This window comes from Bombus pyrosoma, linkage group LG5, assembly GCF_014825855.1.
Source record: "Bombus pyrosoma isolate SC7728 linkage group LG5, ASM1482585v1, whole genome shotgun sequence".
NCBI classification, from domain to species: Eukaryota; Metazoa; Arthropoda; class Insecta; order Hymenoptera; family Apidae; genus Bombus; species Bombus pyrosoma.
The window spans coordinates 9,702,879-9,725,424 of record NC_057774.1 but is presented as its reverse complement, the minus strand read 5'-3'; the positions used below and the strand labels follow the sequence as shown (position 1 = coordinate 9,725,424).

General features: G+C 41.2%; 5 protein-coding genes across 8 annotated transcripts in view; 1 reads left to right on the top strand and 4 right to left on the bottom strand.

Moving 5' to 3' along the window:
* Nucleotides 1-7,550, bottom strand: part of LOC122567527 — a 125,882-nt gene extending 118,332 nt beyond the window's left edge. For both annotated transcript variants that reach the window (XM_043726160.1, XM_043726158.1), the window contains exons 1-4: nt 7,426-7,550; nt 7,226-7,333; nt 6,526-6,586; nt 6,238-6,349 (exon numbers count right to left, since the gene is read on the bottom strand). In XM_043726160.1, the coding sequence (XP_043582095.1) occupies nt 6,262-6,349; nt 6,526-6,586; nt 7,226-7,333; nt 7,426-7,486 (318 nt within the window). In that variant the 5' untranslated portion in view covers nt 7,487-7,550 and the 3' untranslated portion in view covers nt 6,238-6,261. The remainder of the gene's footprint in view (nt 1-6,237; nt 6,350-6,525; nt 6,587-7,225; nt 7,334-7,425) is intronic.
* Nucleotides 7,551-8,613: 1,063 nt separating this feature from the next.
* LOC122567389 (beclin-1-like protein) lies at nt 8,614-10,612 on the top strand. 3 transcript variants are annotated; one of them, XM_043725823.1, is made up of 6 exons: nt 8,614-8,880; nt 9,123-9,283; nt 9,343-9,755; nt 9,830-9,954; nt 10,105-10,318; nt 10,395-10,612. In XM_043725823.1, exons 1-6 carry the CDS (start codon nt 8,769-8,771, stop codon nt 10,510-10,512), a joined length of 1,143 nt encoding a protein of 380 aa, XP_043581758.1. In that variant the 5' UTR covers nt 8,614-8,768; the 3' UTR covers nt 10,513-10,612. The 3 variants fall into 3 exon arrangements, with proteins under 3 accessions (XP_043581758.1, XP_043581757.1, XP_043581759.1); XM_043725822.1 differs by having other exon boundaries at nt 8,630-8,880; nt 9,830-10,318; XM_043725824.1 differs by having other exon boundaries at nt 8,745-8,884; nt 9,830-10,318.
* On the bottom strand, nt 10,602-11,938 carry LOC122567392 (uridine diphosphate glucose pyrophosphatase NUDT14-like). Its single transcript, XM_043725826.1, has 3 exons — nt 11,343-11,938; nt 11,005-11,078; nt 10,602-10,837 (listed from the first exon to the last, which is right to left on the bottom strand). The coding sequence occupies exons 1-3, from the start codon at nt 11,783-11,785 to the stop codon at nt 10,680-10,682; spliced, it is 675 nt and encodes a 224-aa protein (XP_043581761.1). The 5' UTR covers nt 11,786-11,938; the 3' UTR covers nt 10,602-10,679.
* A 196-nt stretch (nt 11,939-12,134) lies between these two features.
* Nucleotides 12,135-15,301, bottom strand: LOC122567388. The gene has a single exon (XM_043725821.1). It carries the CDS (start codon nt 15,188-15,190, stop codon nt 12,140-12,142), a length of 3,051 nt encoding a protein of 1,016 aa, XP_043581756.1. The 5' UTR covers nt 15,191-15,301; the 3' UTR covers nt 12,135-12,139.
* A 175-nt stretch (nt 15,302-15,476) lies between these two features.
* On the bottom strand, nt 15,477-16,276 carry LOC122567391. The gene has a single exon (XM_043725825.1). The coding sequence runs from the start codon at nt 16,224-16,226 to the stop codon at nt 15,477-15,479; it is 750 nt and encodes a 249-aa protein (XP_043581760.1). The 5' UTR covers nt 16,227-16,276.
* Nucleotides 16,277-22,546: the final 6,270 nt, after the last annotated feature.

The following is a 22,546-nucleotide window of genomic DNA, read 5'->3' as shown; positions in this document are numbered from 1 at the left end:
GATACGAATACACGAAGTGCGATTTCTTGTACGACGTTTATTTGGAATACGTTCTCCGATGACGAAGCACTATTGCATATCATTTGCGCTGATTCAATTCGCTGCTATCGCACGATCTTATTAGAGAATCCTCTTGTTCAAGTTCTACCTGATACATGCGGCGTATATATGGAATAATATGACAATTCGCTAAAATATCAAATACAATTATTATTGCGCAGTTTTCCACCGTTTTCATACTTTTCAATACCTCGTATATCATCCGACCCCAGCTACGTAGAAAGTAAACATAGCTCTTACTATATCTGAAAAATTCATCAAGATAAATCATTCACTTCTCTAATTAAGAAAAGTATAAATCTGCGATGAAAACATAGAAAAAGTACTTGCACTCGATTGTATTTATTAAGACGTTTACATGCTGATCAATTAGATTCGAGTATATCAAATTTCAAACCATCCAGCGTTATATATTTTCATACAACTACAAAAGTTTAATTTAATGCTATGAAGGTGAGATGTTACAACATGATAAAAAGAACCATCATTGAAAAGTAAGAGTACATAATACTCTTTATAATATATAAAACTCTATAAAACTCTATAAAATACTCTCTGCAACCACTCTACATATAATTATAACTGTTCCTAAGTAAGCATTGCCGTTCATTTTATCAAAAATGCCCTCACGTTTTTACTAATAGTAAAAGAGAAGATGTAGAGTGCGTCAGTTTGACGAGTTTGACGAGTTCCATCGTTGACCAAACTCAAGAAGAAGAACCAAACAGCGCCCAGCAGAAGCTTTCCACCGCGAGAGGCCGGTACGCGTGACGGGAATCCATCATCCCCGACGGTCCCAAAATCGCATCTTGGTCCCCTGACGGGCGCGCCACGGACCCCGAGAGTGTCGGTTTCACGATGCACGATTCCTGTCTTACACAAGGCGGCTGTCAGTTCGAGTCATGTCAAACGTCAAACGACTTTCTCTGTCGCTCCAGCAGCTCGAGCTACTGTCGTTCGGCCCCTGGATTCCATTCATGGACCTCGCCACGAAATTTCACCGGGGACCGCGCAAAAAAAGGGTCGAATACAGGCCTGCAACACCGGACGAACCGATCTCGGCTCTCGTTCGAAACGAGAGCGCTGGAACGAATCCGTTCAGGGCCGACGACTCAATTCCGACGGGAGGATCCGCGAGGCCCGCGACGCGTATTAATTGCGGGCCACGGCGCGTGTAATTAGTTTCGTTGGACGATAATATCGGACGATGAGGGCCGATGCACGGGACCGATATCGAGCGTCGCGCGCTCGCCATCCCTGCCCTCTAATTATTGATATGTATGTAATTAAATACGAACGATGGGAATTCGAAAGGGGCGAGAGCAACGTTCCTTCGTGATTTTGCCTTTTAATTGCCGGGGGATTGATAAACGTGTCGCTTTATTTGAGAAAGCTCGGCATTTTTGTAAGTAGAAGAAAGATCGTGACTAGCTGCAGCCTCTTGCACGATCTAAGTAACGTCGTTAATGGAATTTGACGAGTCGTAAGATAGAGATGAGCTTTCGGTATTACATTCCTCTTGCACAACGACGACAGACTTATAAAGCGGAAACAAGCTGCAAGTTATTTCCTTTAGATTATTGTGTTTGACTTAACATTCTGGAAGACAAGAAGTTTTATAAGATAGAAACAGATAGGTGTCGTATGAAACTTATTTGTTAATATACAACATCGTAGGTGATGAAAATCGGATTCCTAGTAAATGTGTTGCTCCGAAACGGACACGATTACGAAACGTATTTGTGTTTGAACGTAATGTCATACCATTTGGTGCGTAGAATTTATCGGGGAGAAAAATTTGTCGAACGAGAATGTCAGAGAAGTACTTCCATATGTTGGAAAAAAACGTTTCACGAGTTGTGGGCCTTTTTATAAAGAAGGTACGATGTGTAGCTTCAAGAAAGTTTCCTATTTCCTTTCTACGAAGAACCAATATGGATGGTGTACGATAGAATGTATATAGGGTTGGCACGTTGCCCTAACTGGTTTATCAATTAATACAATACGGCGAAGTAATATATAGCATAGGTGGTACGACATGGAATAAGAAACGAGTAACAAATGAACGTGTTACGTAATTTATAAGGAAGAATACACGGTCGCCCATCGTTGCTTTAATTACTGGAGGCATAAATACACGTCTCAATAAAATTGCCACCAGTTGGGAAAAAAATTAACAGATGCAGCGTTTCTCTGTTCGTAATTGAATCTTTCTGTATGCAAATATATGCGACGAACTTCGAGGAATTCTGTCCGAATCGAAATACTTTCCCCGCCCTTAACATCGTGGCAGAGGGTTAATTAAAAGCAGGCCAGATATCGCATTAATACGCATCACGCTTCTTGAATGATTAACATTCGCTTCTAAGGCTGTGGTTACAGCGGATGCGTGTTCCGATGAACTGGCTTTATGAATTTATCAGGAGTTTAAGTCTGCTCTGGAGCCTAAAGACGTAGCTTAAAAATTAAACGAAGATTAAAAATAGCTGAGAAATTGACGAAATTTTGCAGAGGTCAACAGCATACTTATTAACATAAGCAACGTTTTAACGTCTCTGATATCTTAATTTTATGACGAACAATGTTTCAAAAATTTCGAAAAAACACGACCACGTAACACTGAAAACGAACGAAATTTAAAAGCTGCTTCTCCGTAAAGAAAAATAGAAAATAAGACTCATCGTATTCTTCCTCCGTAATCTTCGTATTTCATCGTTTCGGTTTATTCGTCGAAAGCATAGTTCAGCAGAACACGCGTCTATTGTAATATCCTTAATCCAAGAACCATAACACAGGGATATCGGGTGCGTCAGTCAAAGTCTCGAAAAATTCTCGCCTGGCGCGATACGATCCCGCCCCGATCGAAAGAATCCCTCGATAAGTGACATCGCCTAATGAACGCAATTAGTTAACCGAACGAGCTGGTCGTTCGGAGATGCATAGCTCGGGACCGCGGTGTAATCTCGGCACGCAGCTTCCATTGAGACATCGGAACTCTTAATTGCAACGGCGTACGTGGAATGAAGAAGAAGCCGAAACGGAACACACGGGGGTGCGTGGAAAGAGTGGAAGATCTTCTTCATCGACGGGGCAAAGACGTTGGGGGCAAAAGGCTCGTAAATCGTTGCAGGCCAATGGGACGTGGCGATGGTACCGTCTCGGGCTCACGATTGGCGGCACAGGGCAAAGCATCCGGTTCCAACCGGCTTATCCAATCCCAACGTGGAGCCTTGCAAGCGATTACCTACGTAGCCTCGGCCCGATCGCTCATGCTAATTTCATAACAACTACCCTTGCGCCAATGGGCGAGCCAGCTATAGAAAACAGCGAAAACGAAGGCTCGACTGGCCGCGAGGGACTGAACAAATAACACAAAAAAAAAAAAAGCAGAAATAAGGGTAAAGGAGATCGGAGCCTTTGCGAGACTCGGTCCACCTCCATCCCGGTGAAGAGGCAACGAAAGCCGCCTATTTCGTTCAGCAACCGTGCGTCCGCGCGTTCACCGTGGCCCCCAGTCGTAAAATGGAGAGCTCATCTTCGAGCTTGTGGCCGATAGAGGTTGAACGAGCCGCGGGTGATGCTGACGGCAGACTATCGGTAGGGAAAGGTTGGCGTACACCGCGTTGTCATCGCCGCTGGAAGTCGTGACCGTTTAAAATTAACTCGCGCACCGAGGATTTATCGGGGCGAGTGGTGGCACACCGTCACGCGAGGTTATATCACCGAGAAACGTTACTTACTTAGAACGACGTGCACGGTCGTCGAGCTGGCTCTGTACCTCGCCAGCCACGGTGTTCGACGATCGTGTACGCCGACTCCGAATTGACCCCTTTGATCCTTTCCTTCGGTTGCGTACTCTTGGGTATCGTCGGGACAACGAACGTTTAATCATTACGATTGACATTGAGCAAACGAATGTTACAAATCGACCAACACATATAGTAGTACTAGAAAGATGTGTTTCAAGTTAATTGTTAACGACCAGAGGATATTGCTTTTTAAGCAAGTATGTAGCTCATGATGCTTATTAAATTCCGCATTATATCGGATATAATAAATGATTCGTTATAATTGCGATATCGCGGTCGTCGAAGAAAGGTAAAAATGGAAGACTTCCGGGGGCAGAGAGTGGAAGACTCTCGGTGGAATTAGCGAAAGAGAGGAACGGCCGGCTATACGGTATTATCGACGGTTGGTCGGGGCAGAGGGAGCAGAGGCGGTCCCGGGCAATAATATTTCGCGTTCCGCAATTTTTTGCCCGGCCGTGAGTTCCATTCGAGGCTCATCGACGACTCCGGTGTTGCGCCACCGGCTCTCCCGGTTCCGCCGTGGGTATTAATTCCGGGAGAGAAGGAGAGGGCCAAACGGAAACAGAAGAGGGAACGACCGCTACGACGTGGAGAGGAACAGCGTGCCGAGGGAACGAACGGAACAAAACGATGCAGAAGACCATCTATGAGATGAGAAAATAATAATAAAGTGGAAATGAGCGAGCCGGTCCATAAATTGCTCCGCTCCTTGTTAATGGTCTGGGGGCCCGGGGCGACCTCAGCTAAACGTGGCCCGGTCTGACCCGGCTCTATCCTTCTTTATCCTATAGCCTTTCTCTTTTGCACTTTCTTATTTTCTGCCGGTTCGTTCTTTCCTACGATGGTCGGGGCCCCGACCAGAGGATCTGGTTCGACCCGTTCGTGGCGCTCTTGGAAGGCTCATTTCTGTATTTAATGGACGTCCAGAGATGGCCACCGAGTCCCTGGGCTCCCGAGAGTCAGAAAGAGGGACTTAAAAGGGTCCGGAGGACACAAAGGATCCACGTCGAAGCTCGGTACTGGCTGTGATTGGCGACCGGGCGTGGCCCTACCGACAGATATCCTGCTTCTTTTTAAACGCCGCTGGATTCGTGGACATGTTCGGGATTTAGCTTGTTCTTTCTTTCTCTTTTCATGTTCTTTTCTTTTTTCGCTAAGTTTAAAGAGTTTGGAAAACGCGGAGATCAACCGTAGGCAGATTCGTTGCATTGTTGCAGAATTCTTTCTTGAGAGATTTTGTGAACTGCGTGATAGACTATAGTAGTTGAAAGAATGGTGATATAATTGCTTGGATGTCTGCTTAGAATGAGGAGAATTGTCTGTTGAAATGGATGAAATGGAAGAATCTTTGGGACTAGCAGTTCGGAGTTAGAGTACCACTTTCCATTATGGGAAACATGAAAGTTATACAGTAATTGAAATAATGGAATTAACGATAAATTTAAAAAATGTATGTCAAGTTTTATCGCCTGGTTCGTTTCTCTCAATTAAAAGTATTTAAAGATCTCCCGTACAGAGGGCAGAAGCAACCAGGAACTCTGTTACTGCCCTCTTATAAAATTTGTGAAAAACAGTGTGTCGATGTGTCTACTGTGAGGATGTACCAACATAACTCGTCTGTGGTACCAACCTACCTTCTACCGTACCGACGAACGCTATAATATGTATATTGTTTGAGAATTTCTTATTTTCGAAATGAATAAATTAAATAAATTATTAATAAATAATAAAAAATCACAATAACTTACGATAATATAATATTGATAAATAATTACCAATACTATTAATATAATAAAATAAATGATTAAAGAATAATGAAAACTAACACGCACAGAGATAAATTATTAATAACGGAGATACTATTAAGATCTTTTGTTATATAGATATAACAAAATTTACTAATTCCTAATTTCGATTCGATTCGTACGTATTTCGCCAATCGCCACGCTTCTATACATCTGTGCTGCCTCGTATACCTAAGCCGGTTTCCAGTTCCCGCTTCCCTACTATATCGACCATCGACCTTACCACAGTTTAACTTTTACTGTCTCATATTATGAACACGTTGAAGCTATACGCATTAAAATCGAAAATCATAACACAATGTACATACATAAACGCATTTGTCTCACGAATGGCATAAAAATTAATTAATTTGTAATTGAATTGCATTTCGCGATGGTACATGATAAATCGCTCATATAATGTTTTCTGTTTCTCTAGTCCCGCAATCACTATACTCATTAAAATTCTGTTCATCATAAAATCATAAAATCTACGTGATTCAACCAATCATCCGTACTGATTCGGACCTTTTATCGTACGTCATGATTGAATGATCGGAGGAACAAAAATGTATGCGACTCACGATTAGATACGAAGAACGTTGCCTTCAGTGCTGCAATAGCCCAGGGGCAAATATCGCGCAGACCGTCATCAAAGAAAAACCGCCCATTCTCATGGTAGTGGTTGTGGAAAATCTTTAACAAAACATAGAATATTACAATCTATTCTCAAACTAATATTAATTACTTGAGAATTAAATTTTAGTCCAGAATTTGTGACAACTACATTTTAATGATAATAATAATGAAAATTGAAATCCTAATAATAATAAAATAGAATTAATTGAGGTACAATATTAAAAAATACTCACATCTTTGGATATCGCAACACAAAGGTTGTCATCACAAAGGATCCATTAGCCCCATGATAGACTAACATAATCAATAAAATATCTTTGTATAGTGTCAAATATATCAGAACAGCGTAAAGATAATATAACTGATTTCAAAAATTGTACTTCACCTGCTTGTTATTGAAGTTTTTAGCGAAACATGTTTTTCAGAAATAAGCTATGTGATATTCTATAAATATTCGACAATGTTTGTGTCTGAGCATTTAAAAGGTTTGTTTACAAAATATCAGTGGCGACGTTACACTAGAAAATTTACGTGTGAAACGGAGCAAAATGAGAAGGTTATATCGTTTTCGTGTTGTAAAGTAGCAAAATCTATAATGTATAAGAATCTACTGTATTAAACTATTCAAAATTTTACTTTACAATATAGATTGAAACGAAGAAATAATTTTAAATAAAGAAATGATTCAATATTTTCGAACTATAAAAATGATTTCTTTAATCTTTTACACTTTCATCTTAACGTTTTGAATAAAATATAAAAATATAAAAATTATTTATAATTTAACTATATTATATATGAATTATGTGTTATGAAGAGCATATTTGGTATACATGTACATATATCAATTGTATATAAAATATATTACGCGTTTGTTCATTAAAAATAATTATTAATTAAATAAAAGTAATTCGTACACATTATATCTCTTACCTTTATTATAATAAATCATGGCGTCAGCAAATCTGTATTCAAGATCACCGAATTGTCTGTTAATTATCAGGGCGCCTTGTGCATCTTCGAAATAATTTCTGAAATCATCTAATGGGAAAGAAAATCAAAGATTTAAAACAAATGTATAAGAGCGAAATTAATTACATCAAAAAAAAAAAAAAAATAAAAAGTATACAAACTCAAATTCTGTCTCGAAGCCATATGACAGAAGCTATTGGAAAATAAAAGTATGAAATACATGCTTAAGGGCAAAGGAACGAGGAAATATACATATACATGTATAACTTTGTGATAACAATATCCAATAAACTATTATATAAACACGTACTTATTAAACAAGGGTAATAATAGAAAGGGTAACAATAAACAGTAATAGAATGTCCAGAAAAATACTATACAGTCGAAATTACCTCAAACGGAATAACACATAATGACGCACAAATATTCGTGAGCAGAGTGATTGCCCGCGTTAGAGCTTCGCCTAGACGATCCCTCATTGGATGGATAGTACGCAACTGCTTTCGCGCAACCGCGCGAAAATTTGAAAAATTAACGTCATAAATATTCTTCCGGTCAACGAATTGATGACAAATTTTCAATATTTCCCTTTTTCCTCGTTAGAAGATGCATATACGTACACGAGTAAAGGATTTCCTGAAAAAGATCAGAAATATATCCAATATCTTCGTAGTGCATTGTTTAAAATTCAAACAAATGAAGTTGAATAATGAACAGAGAAGATAATTAAAGACGATATTCTTTTTGATACGAAATAAAATAATTTATTAGTAGGAAATTGTAATTGTATTTTATACATATGTTTATATATTATTTCTTTGTTGCAATGAGATGCAGTATCCAGTAATTTTCTCTCCAACGACACAACCTAATAGTTAAATACAGCATAGGACATAGCAAGAGAATCTTTCTTTACATTTTTACCAGTTTAATTTACCAATTTCGTACTACTCTACGAATTACCGCTAGATGACGCGCGTATTTTGTTCCGGTCAGTTCTAATTTTTAGAATAATATTGGAAACGTTGGCTAACCTGGTTAGTTAAAGTTCACTAAGCAGTATTTTCTTGACAATTGTTAAATTTATTTTACATTATAATAATATTAAGACAAAAAATTTAAATTAAAAATTATAAAGATATTAATTTTACCTCTTTTATTGTTAAAAGTTAATTTCCTGCGATACTTGCGTACAATAAAAGTTTATTGTATAAAGTATACGTAATTTGCGCAATTTTTATGTTTTTCTTAATATAATTAATAATTTCTTTCTTAATCTTTATATTTAATAAGTTTCCCCAGCATCTTTTTGTTTTAATTTTATTTGTAAAAACAAAATTCTATAAAACAAACAGAAAATACACGCAGATATCAGCGTCTCCTTACGGAAGATTCTAGAAGTAAAATCAGCTGACCCTGTCTTCCAAGCGTCAAATGCGTATTTATAAATAGTGTACCGAGTTCATCGGAAACCGAAGTTACTTTTCAATAACCAAACATCAAAATGGTTGATATGAAAAGTAATGTGAGTTTTGCGTGTCAACGATGTCTACAACCTCTCAGACTAGATCCAAGTTTTTATCATCTCGGAGAACACACGCTAGCCGAACTTTCACGTAGGTAATTTCTATTTCGAACTATATGACTTTATAAGTTTCATTGCCTATTTTATCTCTATTAAGAAGAAAAATGAGATAACATTTTTTCCCTGTAATAGTATTTTTAAATTATGCTATTCTACGACCTTTTATGATTTATTTATATCTCAAGAGTGATTATATTCATCCCTTTCAATTATTTAAAACAATTGATATACCATCAATATTTTATTTATATTAATTTAATTTAATTAATATAGTTCCCATTCAACAACATGTGGTGGGCGAGCTAGAGCCCCAAAGTGGAAGCATGGAACATTTAGTGCCACCATTTAAATTAACTGAATCTGCAAATGGAACAAATGGATTCATGTTAGTTGGGGATTCTGGGGAAACAGAAAGTTTAAGTCATCATTTAAAGGTATTTAAGACTTATACTACTTAGTTACGAGAAATATTAATGGAATTTATTTGTTGAAGGTACGGGCAACATTGTTTGATATCCTTAGTAGTAGTAGTTGTGCTGATCATCCACTCTGTGATGAATGTACGGATAGTCTTTTATTATTAATGGATCAACAACTGAGAATGACTGAAGGGGAATGGTCAGATTATAATGAGTACTTAAAGAAATTAGAAATAGAGCAACAACATCAGGGTCATGAAGATATAGAAATGGAAACTCTCACAAAAGAATTGCAAGATGTGAAATCTGAAGAGGAAAGAATGATAAGCGAATTAGAGGCATTGAGAAAGGAAGAAATTGCAACTAGAAATGCCATAGCTCAACAAGAAAGGGAAAGGGAAAGGTTACAAAGCGAAGAAGAAAGGTATTGGAAGGAATATTCAAAACACAAAAGAGATCTCATATTAGCAGAAGATGAATACCGTAGGTAATAATGACATGTTGTTGCATTAAATATACCTTTCATATTTCTGTTTCATTAACAGTAATAATTTTGTTTAGCTTGGAGTGTCAGTTAGCTTATGCTGCTTCACAACTAGAGAGACTGAAGAAAACAAACGTTTTCAATGCTACATTTCATATTTGGCACTCAGGACACTTTGGAACTATAAATTCCTTCCGGTTAGGTAGATTACCAAGTGCACCAGTAGATTGGAGTGAAATAAACGCTGCTTGGGGACAGACCACTTTGCTATTAACAGCTCTTGCTAGAAAAATGAATCTCACATTTAAACGTTTTCGTTTAGTGCCATTTGGTAATCACAGTTATATTGAAGCTTTAGATCAACACAGAGAACTACCATTATATGGAAGCGGAGGATTTAAATTTCTATGGGATACAAAATTTGATGCAGCAATGGTCGCGTTTCTTGATTGTTTGCAACAATTTAAAGAACAAGTGGAAAAAGGAGACAGTGGATTCTGTCTTCCATATAGAATGGATCGTGGAAAGATAGAAGATTCTGCAACAGGAAACTCTTACTCCATCAAGTAACTATTGTTTATATCAATACGATTGTTTAAATTATATCTATTTGATGAATGTATTCTATGTTTTGCGTTTCAGAATACAATTTAATTCAGAAGAACAATGGACCAAGGCATTGAAATTTCTATTAACGAATTTAAAATGGGGCCTTGCTTGGGTTAGTTCCCAATTCACAAAAGATGAGGCTGAGCATTAGCTTCATGTTAATTTATGCAAATTCATCCAGTCTTGATACATCTCTTACATTCATTTATGTACATACACGTTATTTGTAAATAAAGTCAGTTAAAGGATAATCCTTTTATTTAGAGTCCAATCAGTAATACTTATTTTGAACAAGTTTGAAAGATATTTGATTCTAAGTTAAGAACAGTGTTGAGATTTGTTAGCTAAAAACCAGGTGACACCATATAATAAACAAGGTGGACTTTGAACTTCCTCAGAATTGATGTATTCTTTTACTTCTGGGATGCTTAGTTCCACCACTTCGATCAGTTCACCTTCAGATGCAGCACCCCCTCCTTTAATTTGACGAATTACTCAAACTTATAAGGATAAAAGACATAAGATCTTTTCAAAAACATTTTATTGAACATTATAAATTTATTTAAAGCTTGTATCGTTATTTCTAATATAATTTTAAAAATAAAGGAATATTGAAAACAAATATATTTATAATTAAGCTTACCAGGGTGTGTATGCATCTCATCTGTAACTTCCACGTAAAACAGTGTATGTTTGCAGACTGAAGTGGAAACATACCTATAATCAACCCATAATAAAATAAATAACTAAATATAACAAATTACAAATGACATATATTTATTGTTATTACTATTATTATTTTTAATAAAACATTTTCTACATATGGACAGAATAAAAAGGTACAGCACATGCGCGTATACAGACACTATGACATTTCACGTATTATTTCTTACATCACGAAATGAAATATTGACAACTTTTTACTCTACAACTTACTCAACAAAATTTTGACATTTCAATAAATGCTTGCCATTAACACACCTGAAAGTAATGACATATTTAAAGGCTTCTGTTGGCACTTCGTATCCACATTCTTCTCTTACTTCATCTTTCGCAATCTCGACAAGTGGTTTATCTTTATCCACAATACCGGCGCAAAGTTCCAAAGTTAAACCCAGTGACGGTGGATATTGTTTAAGATCTACCGGGCCTTGTTTCTCCGGAAGAAACGTATAAAAGAACGCTGGGCGATATTGTCGAACAAACACTAGTTTCTTTCGGCTGATGTTGAAGATAATTATACTCACACCATCATGTGCTCTTACCACATCCCAATCTTTCTGTTCGCCATCTTGTTGGTAATGTATCCGAACGGGTCTGATCCACGGTGAATCCGACGGACATTCTGCTATACGTAATTGTTGCACATCGAGTATTCTTCGACGTATATTTTCATTTTGCTTCTCTTGTGCCTTTATATCCATTTCTTACGCGCTATAGAAACTGATTATTCGATTTAATTCAACCGTTTAACTCCCGTCGGTAATATTTCGATGAACATGCGCGCTGAAGACCTGCAGATGCCGCACTCGATACCAAACTGAAATGCGCAGTCTCAAACTTGCATTAGAATAGTTTCGTTCACGTAACGTTTATAAATCATTCCACATTATCTGTGTTAGGTAAGATAAGAATATATCAAGCGGTATTAATGCATTCTTTCTAACACTCTGTACCACTGTTCAAAAAGTTTCTATCTATTCTATGCTGTAATCGTATCGTACGTTTCAAATTTCACTATTCAATGGTCGGTTTTAAACGAATTCTTTTTAACTCTTTTATGACTCTTTTTTCAACTTCTTTTCCCTCCTAGGTCCTCTTCTAGCCTTTCTCTTAAACTCTTCCGCTTTGTACGCGTCTATAATTTCCTGCTGACGAACCTGGGTATCAACGTGAACAACATCAGGCTTTTTACGATACCTGGTTACAGCTGCGGGAGGAGAGAATTCGATCTCCATATCAGACGCCGTCGAGCTAGACGTGATAGAAGCATCGTCCTTGTTCTTCACGATTTTAAACTGCAGCGGTTTCATTGGCTCGGACAAACGAGGCTCGGCAGATGTCTCTTGCCTAATGGGATACATCGTTACATAGTAAGTGCCATCTTTCCTGTGAATATGTAAAGTCGGTGGAGAACCCGATCCTTCATCTTCTCCCTCCATTTTCGATTGTTTCTGCATCGACTGGTAACTCATAGTTCTTCCGGCTCTCTGTCTTCTTGTGCCACTCTTTGGCCGCGAAGGTGCTGATCTCGCGCGTTCTATTATTCTCGTGCGATCAGTTTTTCCACGATCGATTTTTACGCGATCGAGTCTTCCACGATCGGCTCTGCCACGATCGGCTTTTCCACGATCGACTTTCCCTCGGTCGGCTCGAGCACGATCAGTTCGTTCTATTCCTGCTTTTTCTTCTTCTATTTCATCCATAGAAACATCTTTCGCATCTTGCAGCATTTCGTACAAATAGCGGCCAATGGCACCCGGCCTCCAACCAATGCGCGGCTTCAATTTTCCCGCCGTGTCCATCGTGTTCCATAACCAACCCATGTTAGCCGGGACTCTCATGGGTATGTCGATACAGTCTCTGTGACCGAAGTGAATCCCAGGATAATAATCACCGACGAAGTAGACGTATCGCATTACTCGTCTGCTGACTGGAAATGCCGGTTGCGAGGTTATAATACCTGATCCAGCTACATAGCGATCACCACCAGGTCCTAGAGATCTTTCCCTTGCACTTCGTCGAGTCACCGTCTTAGCATCATGATGCTGATCGTGTATCGATGCCTGTACCGTCAGATTGTCCTGCTTCGAGTGCGGACTACGGCGCTTCAAGTCCCGTTTGGATCCTTTCTTCGTTTTACGACGAGCTTTTGGCGCGGTAGCGGCGGCACGCTTTACACCGGTCCGCGTCTTAGAAAAGACATGAGTGCTACTCTGGGTCGCGCTACCATTATCTGGTGGCTTCCTTCTCCTCGATTTGCATCTCGGTTCACCGCAAGGACCCACCTCCGAGTCCATCAGCGCGGACGACGTGGCTTCGAGCTCCTTCTGTTTGTCCGTTTTCTCGTCCTTCTTCTCCTCCTTCTTCCTATGTTTTACAGGCGCGGTTGGTAAACCGGCCTCCGGTAAAACAGGTATAGCCTCGCGGACGATTCCTAACCGAGGTGGCACGATTCCTCGTGCAATCGAAGGCGAGTAAGCAACAACGTGAGGACGCATATCGTCCATAGGTTTGATGCTACAGGGAGCGGTGCAAGTAGGAGCCGTTGTTGCTACTGTTGGTTGCGAAGTCCCATATGGTATCCTCCTCTTCGACGCTAGTCGATCTAGAGGCACGTAGTCTTTGTTGATATCTCTACCAAAATAAGGACTCTCTGATGGATCCATTAAACCGAGTCCCGGCAATCCTGGTACTTTCCCAATGGAATCCACAAAGTCTTGTGCATCTTTGAAAGCTCGAATCAAGCAATCTATCCCCAAACACGGTGATTTCATACATTTAGCAGCTCCTCTAGGAAATTTGGCATCTTTTCCAGGACAAATGCAGCCAGGAGTCGCCCCAGTTGGCGTTATACGAGGCGTGCAAGCGTCGAAGATGGGAATTACGTCGTTATCTCGAGAAGTTGCTTGTGCCGAAACCATAACCGGGCCACCGGAACAGCTGCAGCTGGACATATCTCTATCCTCGCCGCCACCTTCTAGTCGACTTTCCATATTATGCTTTTCATTGTACCAGGGATGATCAGTATCGTAATTGATCCATCTGAAACTAGACGGATCCAGATAAATCTGCTCTACCTCTCCGCCGCCTTTCAATCTAGTTGGTTTACTAGACGAAGAATCCTGTTTCAGAACGTACAACGCAGGCAGGGTATTGTCAACGCAGTAAGTATTGACTAATGGATCCTCCACGCGTTTGTTCTCGTCCTTGAGTAGTATATCGGGATTTCTTAATTTCATGCAGCAAGGATAAGTACAGCCTGATGGACATATCATAGGATGTATCGAACGATCCTTGGGCAAGCAGCTACACGTCGGCTCATCTGGATAGGCTTTGTATATCAGTTCTCGATATTTGGGATCGTTGAGCTTTTCGGCCATCGTTAGAGTCTTAAAAGCGGGATGATCCATTGGAATACGCGGAGAAGAGCCTGGCCGCTTCAGTAATGATTTATCCAAACCACTTTCATCTTTCGGATCTTTTTCAACCTTTGAACTTTCTGGAAGAATATAAGGACATAGAAATTTTTGAAGTGGTGAGTCCTCCAGCATAAAAGATTTGCCGCTCAGAGAAAATTGCTCGATGATACTGCTTCCGAAACACGATAATCTTAAAACTACGGCTATGTTACCAGACGTTTTCCCACTAGAATCGGTTACATCGAACGAATCTTTCACTGTACATGGCGTAGATAAACCGTTAGTGTCATTTTGTGAAGCAATCACATGCTTGCACATGCAAATAGGCAAAGATACTTTTGCGGTCCCCAAAAAAGCACCATTTTTGTTTGAGCAAGCAACGTCTTTACGGTACAGGTCTAAATACATAGGTGACCATCTTATAGCTCTAATCAGGGAATTAGGAGTCTTGGCGAACAAGCACGATTTTCCAAATTTAGAATCCCCAGGTGATTTATTATTATCACTTTCTTTACTTTGAGGGACACTTATCTCATACTCTGGCAGATCGACGAATCTCACGCATACGAGTAAATTATCCTTATTGATGTCTATAATTTCGAGGCTTAAAGTCACATGATCGACGAACACCTCGAGCATATAGAGCTGTTCCTCTTTCGATTTCGCAATCTTCCTTTTCAGAGCCATTTTCCGTTTTGTCTTGCTCGATGTTCGTTGCACACGGGAATTTAGAAAAGAATCGCGAACCCGCGAGAACTTCTGGAGAGACTAGCCGAAACGCGCCATTAATTTTGTGGTCGTTTTATGGCCAATAAATTTATGTACCTAACCACGCCAATCGGTCAGTTTTGTATTTAATGTGCCTCCTATGATTACCATGGCAACCCATATTAACTGAATTCCTATATCAGGTGATCATCTTATAAATAATTCCCTCAACGCTCTTAACGCTTAATAACGCTCTTAAAAGCCGTTATCTGGCTCGCCCTCCACCCTCTGCGCCTTTTCCCTTTCCTTTTCCTTTCTTCTTTTTTGATGGTTGTTCTTTTGCCTTTCCTTTCAGTTCATCAAGAGTCGTTCTATCCGGATACTCCGAAATATTCTTAGCAACGCCTTCCTGATAACTAGATGGTACTAAGCGTCTAACGCAGAACTCTCTTTCCTGGTCCTTATTCCTAAAGGCGAAGAACTTAGGATGTAGTTCATAGTGAGTCATGATCGAGCTGCCGAAACACGACATCCTCATTTCCATTTCCAATGTTCCCGAGGGATTTTCGCCAGGATCCAGCAGATTGAAACTACCTTTTACCTTGAACGGTTTTGGCAGATTTTCTGGATCGTTTTGAGCCATCGCTACTTGATCACATAAACAACCAGGTAAGGTTATTTCGGTTTCAGCAATGGGATACGTGTCCCCAAGGCGAAACACACCGACTTTTATCGCAGTTGATTGTAATTCTGCTACCAGGTGTTTCGGTTGCTTGATAAACAGACAACTTCTGCCTATCATGAAGTATAAGATGCCATCCTCGGTTGGTGGTGGTGGTTTCACCGAGTAAAAGTCGTCCCGCGTAATCTCAAATGTGGGGAAATCAAGGAACGAGACCTTCACGGTAACCGGATATTCACCGATGTCTTTGATTTTACTCTTTGTCAACGTCAACTTGTGAATCAGGATTTCGACCATGTAGATTTGATCGTCGCTACCACCGAAACAGGACATCTTGGAATTGGACGGTGTTGAAAATGGTTAGCATCGACGGAAGATCCAGTAGAAGGTAGGATGATATTTTATATGTATGTAATAATTTTCATACCGGGAATTTTTGGAGGTTCGGTACGTCGAGAGTGAATGACGGATCGAATGCGTAACAATCGAATCGCGAGTACGATGTATGATTGATGACATCGGTGAATTTATACATGTATCTATTTATTCCTACAAATTCTCAGCATCATCGAGTTAGCGCGTCGATGGATTATCTCTTACGACAATTTTCTCCAAGGGGAATCTAAACACCGATACACCAATGACTCTCTTCCTATACTTCGCTTCCGTGTCTATAGATATCCCATCATCAGTCTACCGATAAAAATCGCGTCGACGTATAGTCACGTATATCCCATCTAGCATACGCGACCGTACAGCGTCTCTAATTCCATTGGCAGTTATTACTTAGCTCCCACAGTGGTGTATACTTAATCTTGCGCCGTGAAACAGCTTGCCAGAACCGTTACGAAAATCTAAAGGGAAGCCTCGTCGCAAAACCGTCACTTTTTTTGCTAGCCGCGTGATAATCCCGCTACTCGGTGTCGTCGAGTGTATCCGAAACACCGCGTAATCCCAGGTAGCTCTACACCTTTTACATCCCCATTCTTTCTCATCAGGCCGTGATAATCCGTAATCGCCGCCTATTCGCGAACAAGCTGACCATTTGCGTCCGTTACAACCTGCAGTCATAGGAACCGCGCGATAGTTTCCTTTCTCCTCGGAAGCTAGGACTTTCAGAAGATGCCGAAATGTGAAACAACAACCTTGGAACGATTCGTTCCATTCCGTGGCCGCGGTTTCTGTTCTGGACTCTGGCCACCGAAAGCGACCGACTGGGCCAACGTTAGGACCAGTCGAACACCGAGGGCCGAAGTATGCGCTAATTGGTACGGGCGCACGCACGCACACACGTGAAAGAAGACTCGAATCCTACGTAAAGATCGAGGCAGCCGGAAAGGGGCGACCCAGTCGTATGGTCGAGGAAGGCTTGTAAAGCGAGAGCGGAGAGAGAAGAGATATCGTGAATGCGCTGTGGCCTCTGGTTCGGAAGACGCTCTGGAAGCCGACCAGGCAGAAGTAAAATTCCGAACCGGGCGACACGGCGGCTCGTTAAAATGCTTCTGGGGGTTTCGGGCGCGGGACGCTCCAGGTAATTGGCGATTAGCGATTAAAACGAACGAACATCTCTTTCTCTCTTTCTACACCGTTCAAAACGCGTCGTCTTCTTGTCGCTGCCCTTTTCTTCACTGTCTCCGACCGCGTGGACAGAGTAACGTTCGTATAAAGCGCCTTTTATCGACTCGCCTTAGAAAAGGAGAAAAAGAGACGAGGAAAGAGGTCTCTGTGTAGATTGGCCGATTTTATCTTCTACCTGGCAACGATGACACTCGACCAGGCCGTTTTTGAAGCTTCTTTTCTCTGGTCGCGAGACCAGGGAGACGGGGAATGGCGTCCTTAATCGTGCGACTCGAGGCAACGATGATCACTTTCCGGACGGGATTGGGAGACATTTCTTGCTCGCTTGCCTGGGAATCCAAGCGGGCCGCGCAATCCGCGCGAACGGTTACCGGCATCCGGATGACCGGAAATAAATACCGAACTGGCTGGACACTAATTTGATCGTATTTAGCCTCAAAAGGGGGCTTGTTAAGCCGAAAATTGGTCGCCAGACGTCCACTGTTTTTAATTGCGTTTTATGGCCACGGTTATTAATTTTCATGCTGCTTTTTAGAACGGTATTAAAATTCTCATGGTATCGGTTCTGCTATCAGCTTGTTTCCAAAAAGAATAATAGTATTTATTTTTGCATCGGTACAGCAGGTATATGGAGTGTTAAAAAAAGGGTGCTTCGGGTAATATTCTGTCTGTAATATATAACAGAGCTTGTACAGTATATAAATTGAAGAGTTAATTGGTTCGAAGTAAAAACACATTTTACGCTTCGATAATACAAGTTGCCGAAGTCTTGTTAGGGATTATATAAGATACCCGTTTTCTCTCTTTATAATCTTAAACCTCTGCACGATTTTAAATACGACGCCAGCAGAGATTTCAGCGTTTGTTCCGTAATAAATAGCACCGTGCCTTTGTAAAATTTGCACAAAAAGTTCTGCAACACATCGTAAAACAGGATCGCAACTTCATATATCCAACAACTTTGAAAACGATAAGTAACAGTTTCCGCAACCATACGATTTGAATTCCTTGACACGTTTTAGTCTGTTCCGGACTCTATAAAGAAATTACACACGATCGCTGTCCTGGTTATAATGTTGACTCCCATTAAATCGTGGTAGAAACCGGAGGACGTGCACGCCTGCTATTTACTCAAGATTCTCGCGGGATTGCTTTTGTTCGCGGCTCGGTATCAACGATCAGAATTATATAGCGAAAACGGCGAGCTCGAGTGAAATTAAATGCCGTGCGGCCACTTAAGGATCGACCATTGTGATCTGCGATTTTTTCCACGGTAGCGGTCTCGAATCCAGTCAGGTTAATTTGCCTTCTCGGCGATAACCGTTATTTCGGTATTGCTCGAAAGCGGTTACCCTTGTCCCGACGTCCGGTATTGGGATTAGTCATCTCGCTAATCCATGATGAGCCTGTACACGCAAACGATTCGCTCATTTATACATACATGAATAATATACATGGATGGCGTTCATCATCATCCTCGAACATATCGATTTTCCATCCGAACACTGTAGGCATGATTTGTATATTCAATACATGTTTATGATTGGTAAGCCAACATTATTTGATTAACATATTGCTACTAATTTTAACATGGAGGATATAGTATTATATTAGGGTATTTCAGAAAATATTGCGCACTGCGGAATGTTGCTGTAGCGTCTATAGCTAGTTATTTACATGAAGCATATATAGTTTCTTACATTAATAGAAATTTTTCTTTCTGTTTATATCTCCACTTTTCAGTTAGGTGAATTTTATATATCTAGTATTTTATCGTATTTTCTTGCACAATCTTTATTACATTGCGATGCAGTTAGCAACAGCTTAAACATTTTTGCCTCGATACTTATTCACGTTCGTTTGTTCAATTTATATTTTATAATCCATCGAATCATTTGTCGTTCGATATCCAGCGGTGCATTTATTTATTCAGCATCCAGAGGGACGCGTGGCCTCGAAGCAACTCGTTGAAACCTTGATAGCGCGCGAAACAATCCCACGACATTATTTCCTCCGCAGAGCTCCCCGTTTCCAGTTGTTCTTGGGCTTGCTCGCGCGCGCGCGCGCCCACCGCTTCTACGTACTTGTTACTGTGCTCGCCGCGGAATACTGTTCCAACTGGCGGGTTCATCGGCAATTTGAATAATTCTCTCTCGAAAGGAACGGTTTCTCATCTCGAATTCGCCTAACGTCCGATGTTTTTGTTGCACCGGTCGGCTCGCTCGCTATTTACCTCGGAATGCGAGTGCTTCTGCTCCACGCCACTTCGTAAATGTTCCATTCCCACGGAGAAAAGTCCGCGAAGCGACTCCCCGGTTCTGCCATCCGATTTCCGTTTTCCAAGTAAAAGTCCGTGAGTGTCCCCATTCAGGGTCCAACTTTCATTAAGACCAACGAACATTTACTTCCTTTATGTAACATCCGTAAATTGACCTAATAGAAGAGTCGTCTACAGAACAATGTAGTGCCTGCTAAAATATCCCAGACAAATGGCGGGAGAAGAACAAAAGGACAGGAGCAAACTATCAACTCTCCGAATCTGTTTGGCGATCGAAATATCGCGTGAGCAACAGAGTTTCAAGGCAGTCTCTTTGGTTAAATCGATCTACTACGTTGATCTTCGGCGTGAAGAGCCAGGTTCGCGAGACCAAGGAGACCCTCTTCTCCGATTTTCGATGATCTAGATCTGGGTAGCACCAGGAAGCCAGGACCGAAGGCAAAATTACCGGTGCCAGTGGAAGGAGGCCTCGTTCGCTCGCCTCCAGAGGTCAGAGGGCGATAGCGGTACCTTCTTCAGAGCCAAGGAAGGCCTCATCCTCCACGTCCTACCACCTATCGTGCTAGTATGCATTGCACGCTCCAGTACGAACGTTCCTCGAGCTCGTGCTCGCGCGCATCCATATACACATGCACATGCAGATTCTTCTGCACACAAGTGCAGACGTAACACACGGACCTGTTCATAGAGCAGGAGAAAAGTGGTCGTGCAACGAATGCTAAAGGATGGCCGGCGGCGGCGAACCAACTGTGCTGGAACAGAGGGCAGGGAAGAAGGAGCGAGGGGGATGGGAGATGCCGGAGAACAAGGAAGAATCAACCGGGAGGATATTAGAAGGCACTCTCCCGCGGCGCTAGACGAAATTTGTCAAACAACCCAGCGGACCCCAATTTGTTCTGCTGCGTGTCTTTACCACGATGAAAGAGCCGTAGGTGGTTCTCTGAGATCCTTTCGCTGCACGATCGGTGGATGGTCGTTATCGTTGCTACCAATGATCTTATTAGGTTATTAAAAGCTCGAGGATTAATATGGTGTCTCTAACTCGTTCGATACATTTATAAATCTTCCGATACCGATTGGTTCCTTTCTTCTGTACAAAAGGACACGTGCTACCGTGAAACGAATTAAGAATCAACGTCAAAGTCCACGTCATGTACCTATTTTTATCGCACACCGTTTGATCGAGATCCGAGTAGCTCGATTAAAATCATGACGTTATCAAGCGTAATTAGGCGACGAAAATAACGTTAACCAAGGGAATATCATACATACGGACGTATACATATACATACAAAGGAAGATACGGAGGGCGTAACGCGCCATGTTATTTCAATTTGCATGGTGGCGGGTAATCGCGTTCCCAGAACTAATTTAGCCGTATCGGACGGGGGACACGGTCCGTGATCGTAAGCCAGATAACGTTGCAGATGATTATCGGACGGCGCAATTTCTTGCTCGCCGGAAACCGTAAGTAAACGCGCTAAGCCGCGCGTCAGATGGCCGCTACAAATTAACAGCCAGTTATTTACCGCTTGACACTGTTCAACGTCATAAACCTCAGCCCGTTACCATTCTAGACGTTCCCCGGTGTACTTCATTGTATGGTAATCCTTCACGAAATGTGGAGAGGAAAAAGAGGAGTAAAAAAGTGAGAGAAATCGTTATGCAATTCTCACCGACACGTTCTCTCCGACTGTTGGATCCATTCATATACAGTAGTCGTAGAAAGAGCAACGCTACGACGTGTGTATCTTGAGATAACACTTCCAGATTCTCATTCGATTGCGTCACAAATTAACAGAATTAATGAGCAAAGCCGCGACCGTGACTCGTGACAACAGTCACTACAATATTCGAGAGATGAAAGGATGATCGCGTTAACCCCGACGTTTATTTTACGACGACCTCTCGTGACCGGTTAACTCGGACGTGTAACGATCGTTTTCGTCGGAACGCCCGAAAAAAGTTATCGGCGAAATGAATTGGGCAGTTTTTATCTCAAGGTCAATTCGTTCAGCCTCGCCTCTAGGGGGAAATTTTGGTCGGCCGCTAAAGACACGGAGGTGAACGAACTCCATAGGTTTCCTGATATTTTTCCAGAAATTTTAATTGGACTATCGGCTTGTAGTGAAAGAAATGTACAATCGGACAATCTTGGCTAAGAAATCATTGCAATCGCTGTAACATGCTGTCAAGTACGATTGTTTAGGACAGAGAATGGCATTGGAATAACTGTTCAATCGAAAGAAAGGCGGATAGAAAATGTTTGAATTTCTTTTAGGCGGTTTGGCGTCATTCGATACCACAAATCCGTTTTTACCACGGCGATCCAATTGATTCCTGGAAGGTAACTGTTATGATCTCCACTCGTCGTTACCGTGCTTCTTCAGCAGAGAAGCGTCGCGTTTCTTTTCGTACCTTCGAAAGAATATCGAGAAGATGATTATTTGCTTCACCAACGATGGCTAGTGTCAATTCTTTCGACTTTGAGCTTCCTTGCTTTGAGCTTGCTCGTATCGAGAGACCTTCCGATCCTCGACAGCCAACGAGATTTCAAGGATCTCGTAATGAAATTAACACTTTTTGCATACGAACGCTTTTTCCAGAAACCAAGGACTTCCGTTCAACGATCGTTCGAGTTTCTCGCGTAAATGTAATACGTTCTAGAAATTATGCGGCCGCACCGGGCCGCGTGTATGCACGTGCAGCTCGCGTTTAAATCGTGTAACCTATCGGAAAAGATCGTTACCAGGAACCATAAGAGCTCCAGCCACGTCGGCACGAGACACGGGATGAA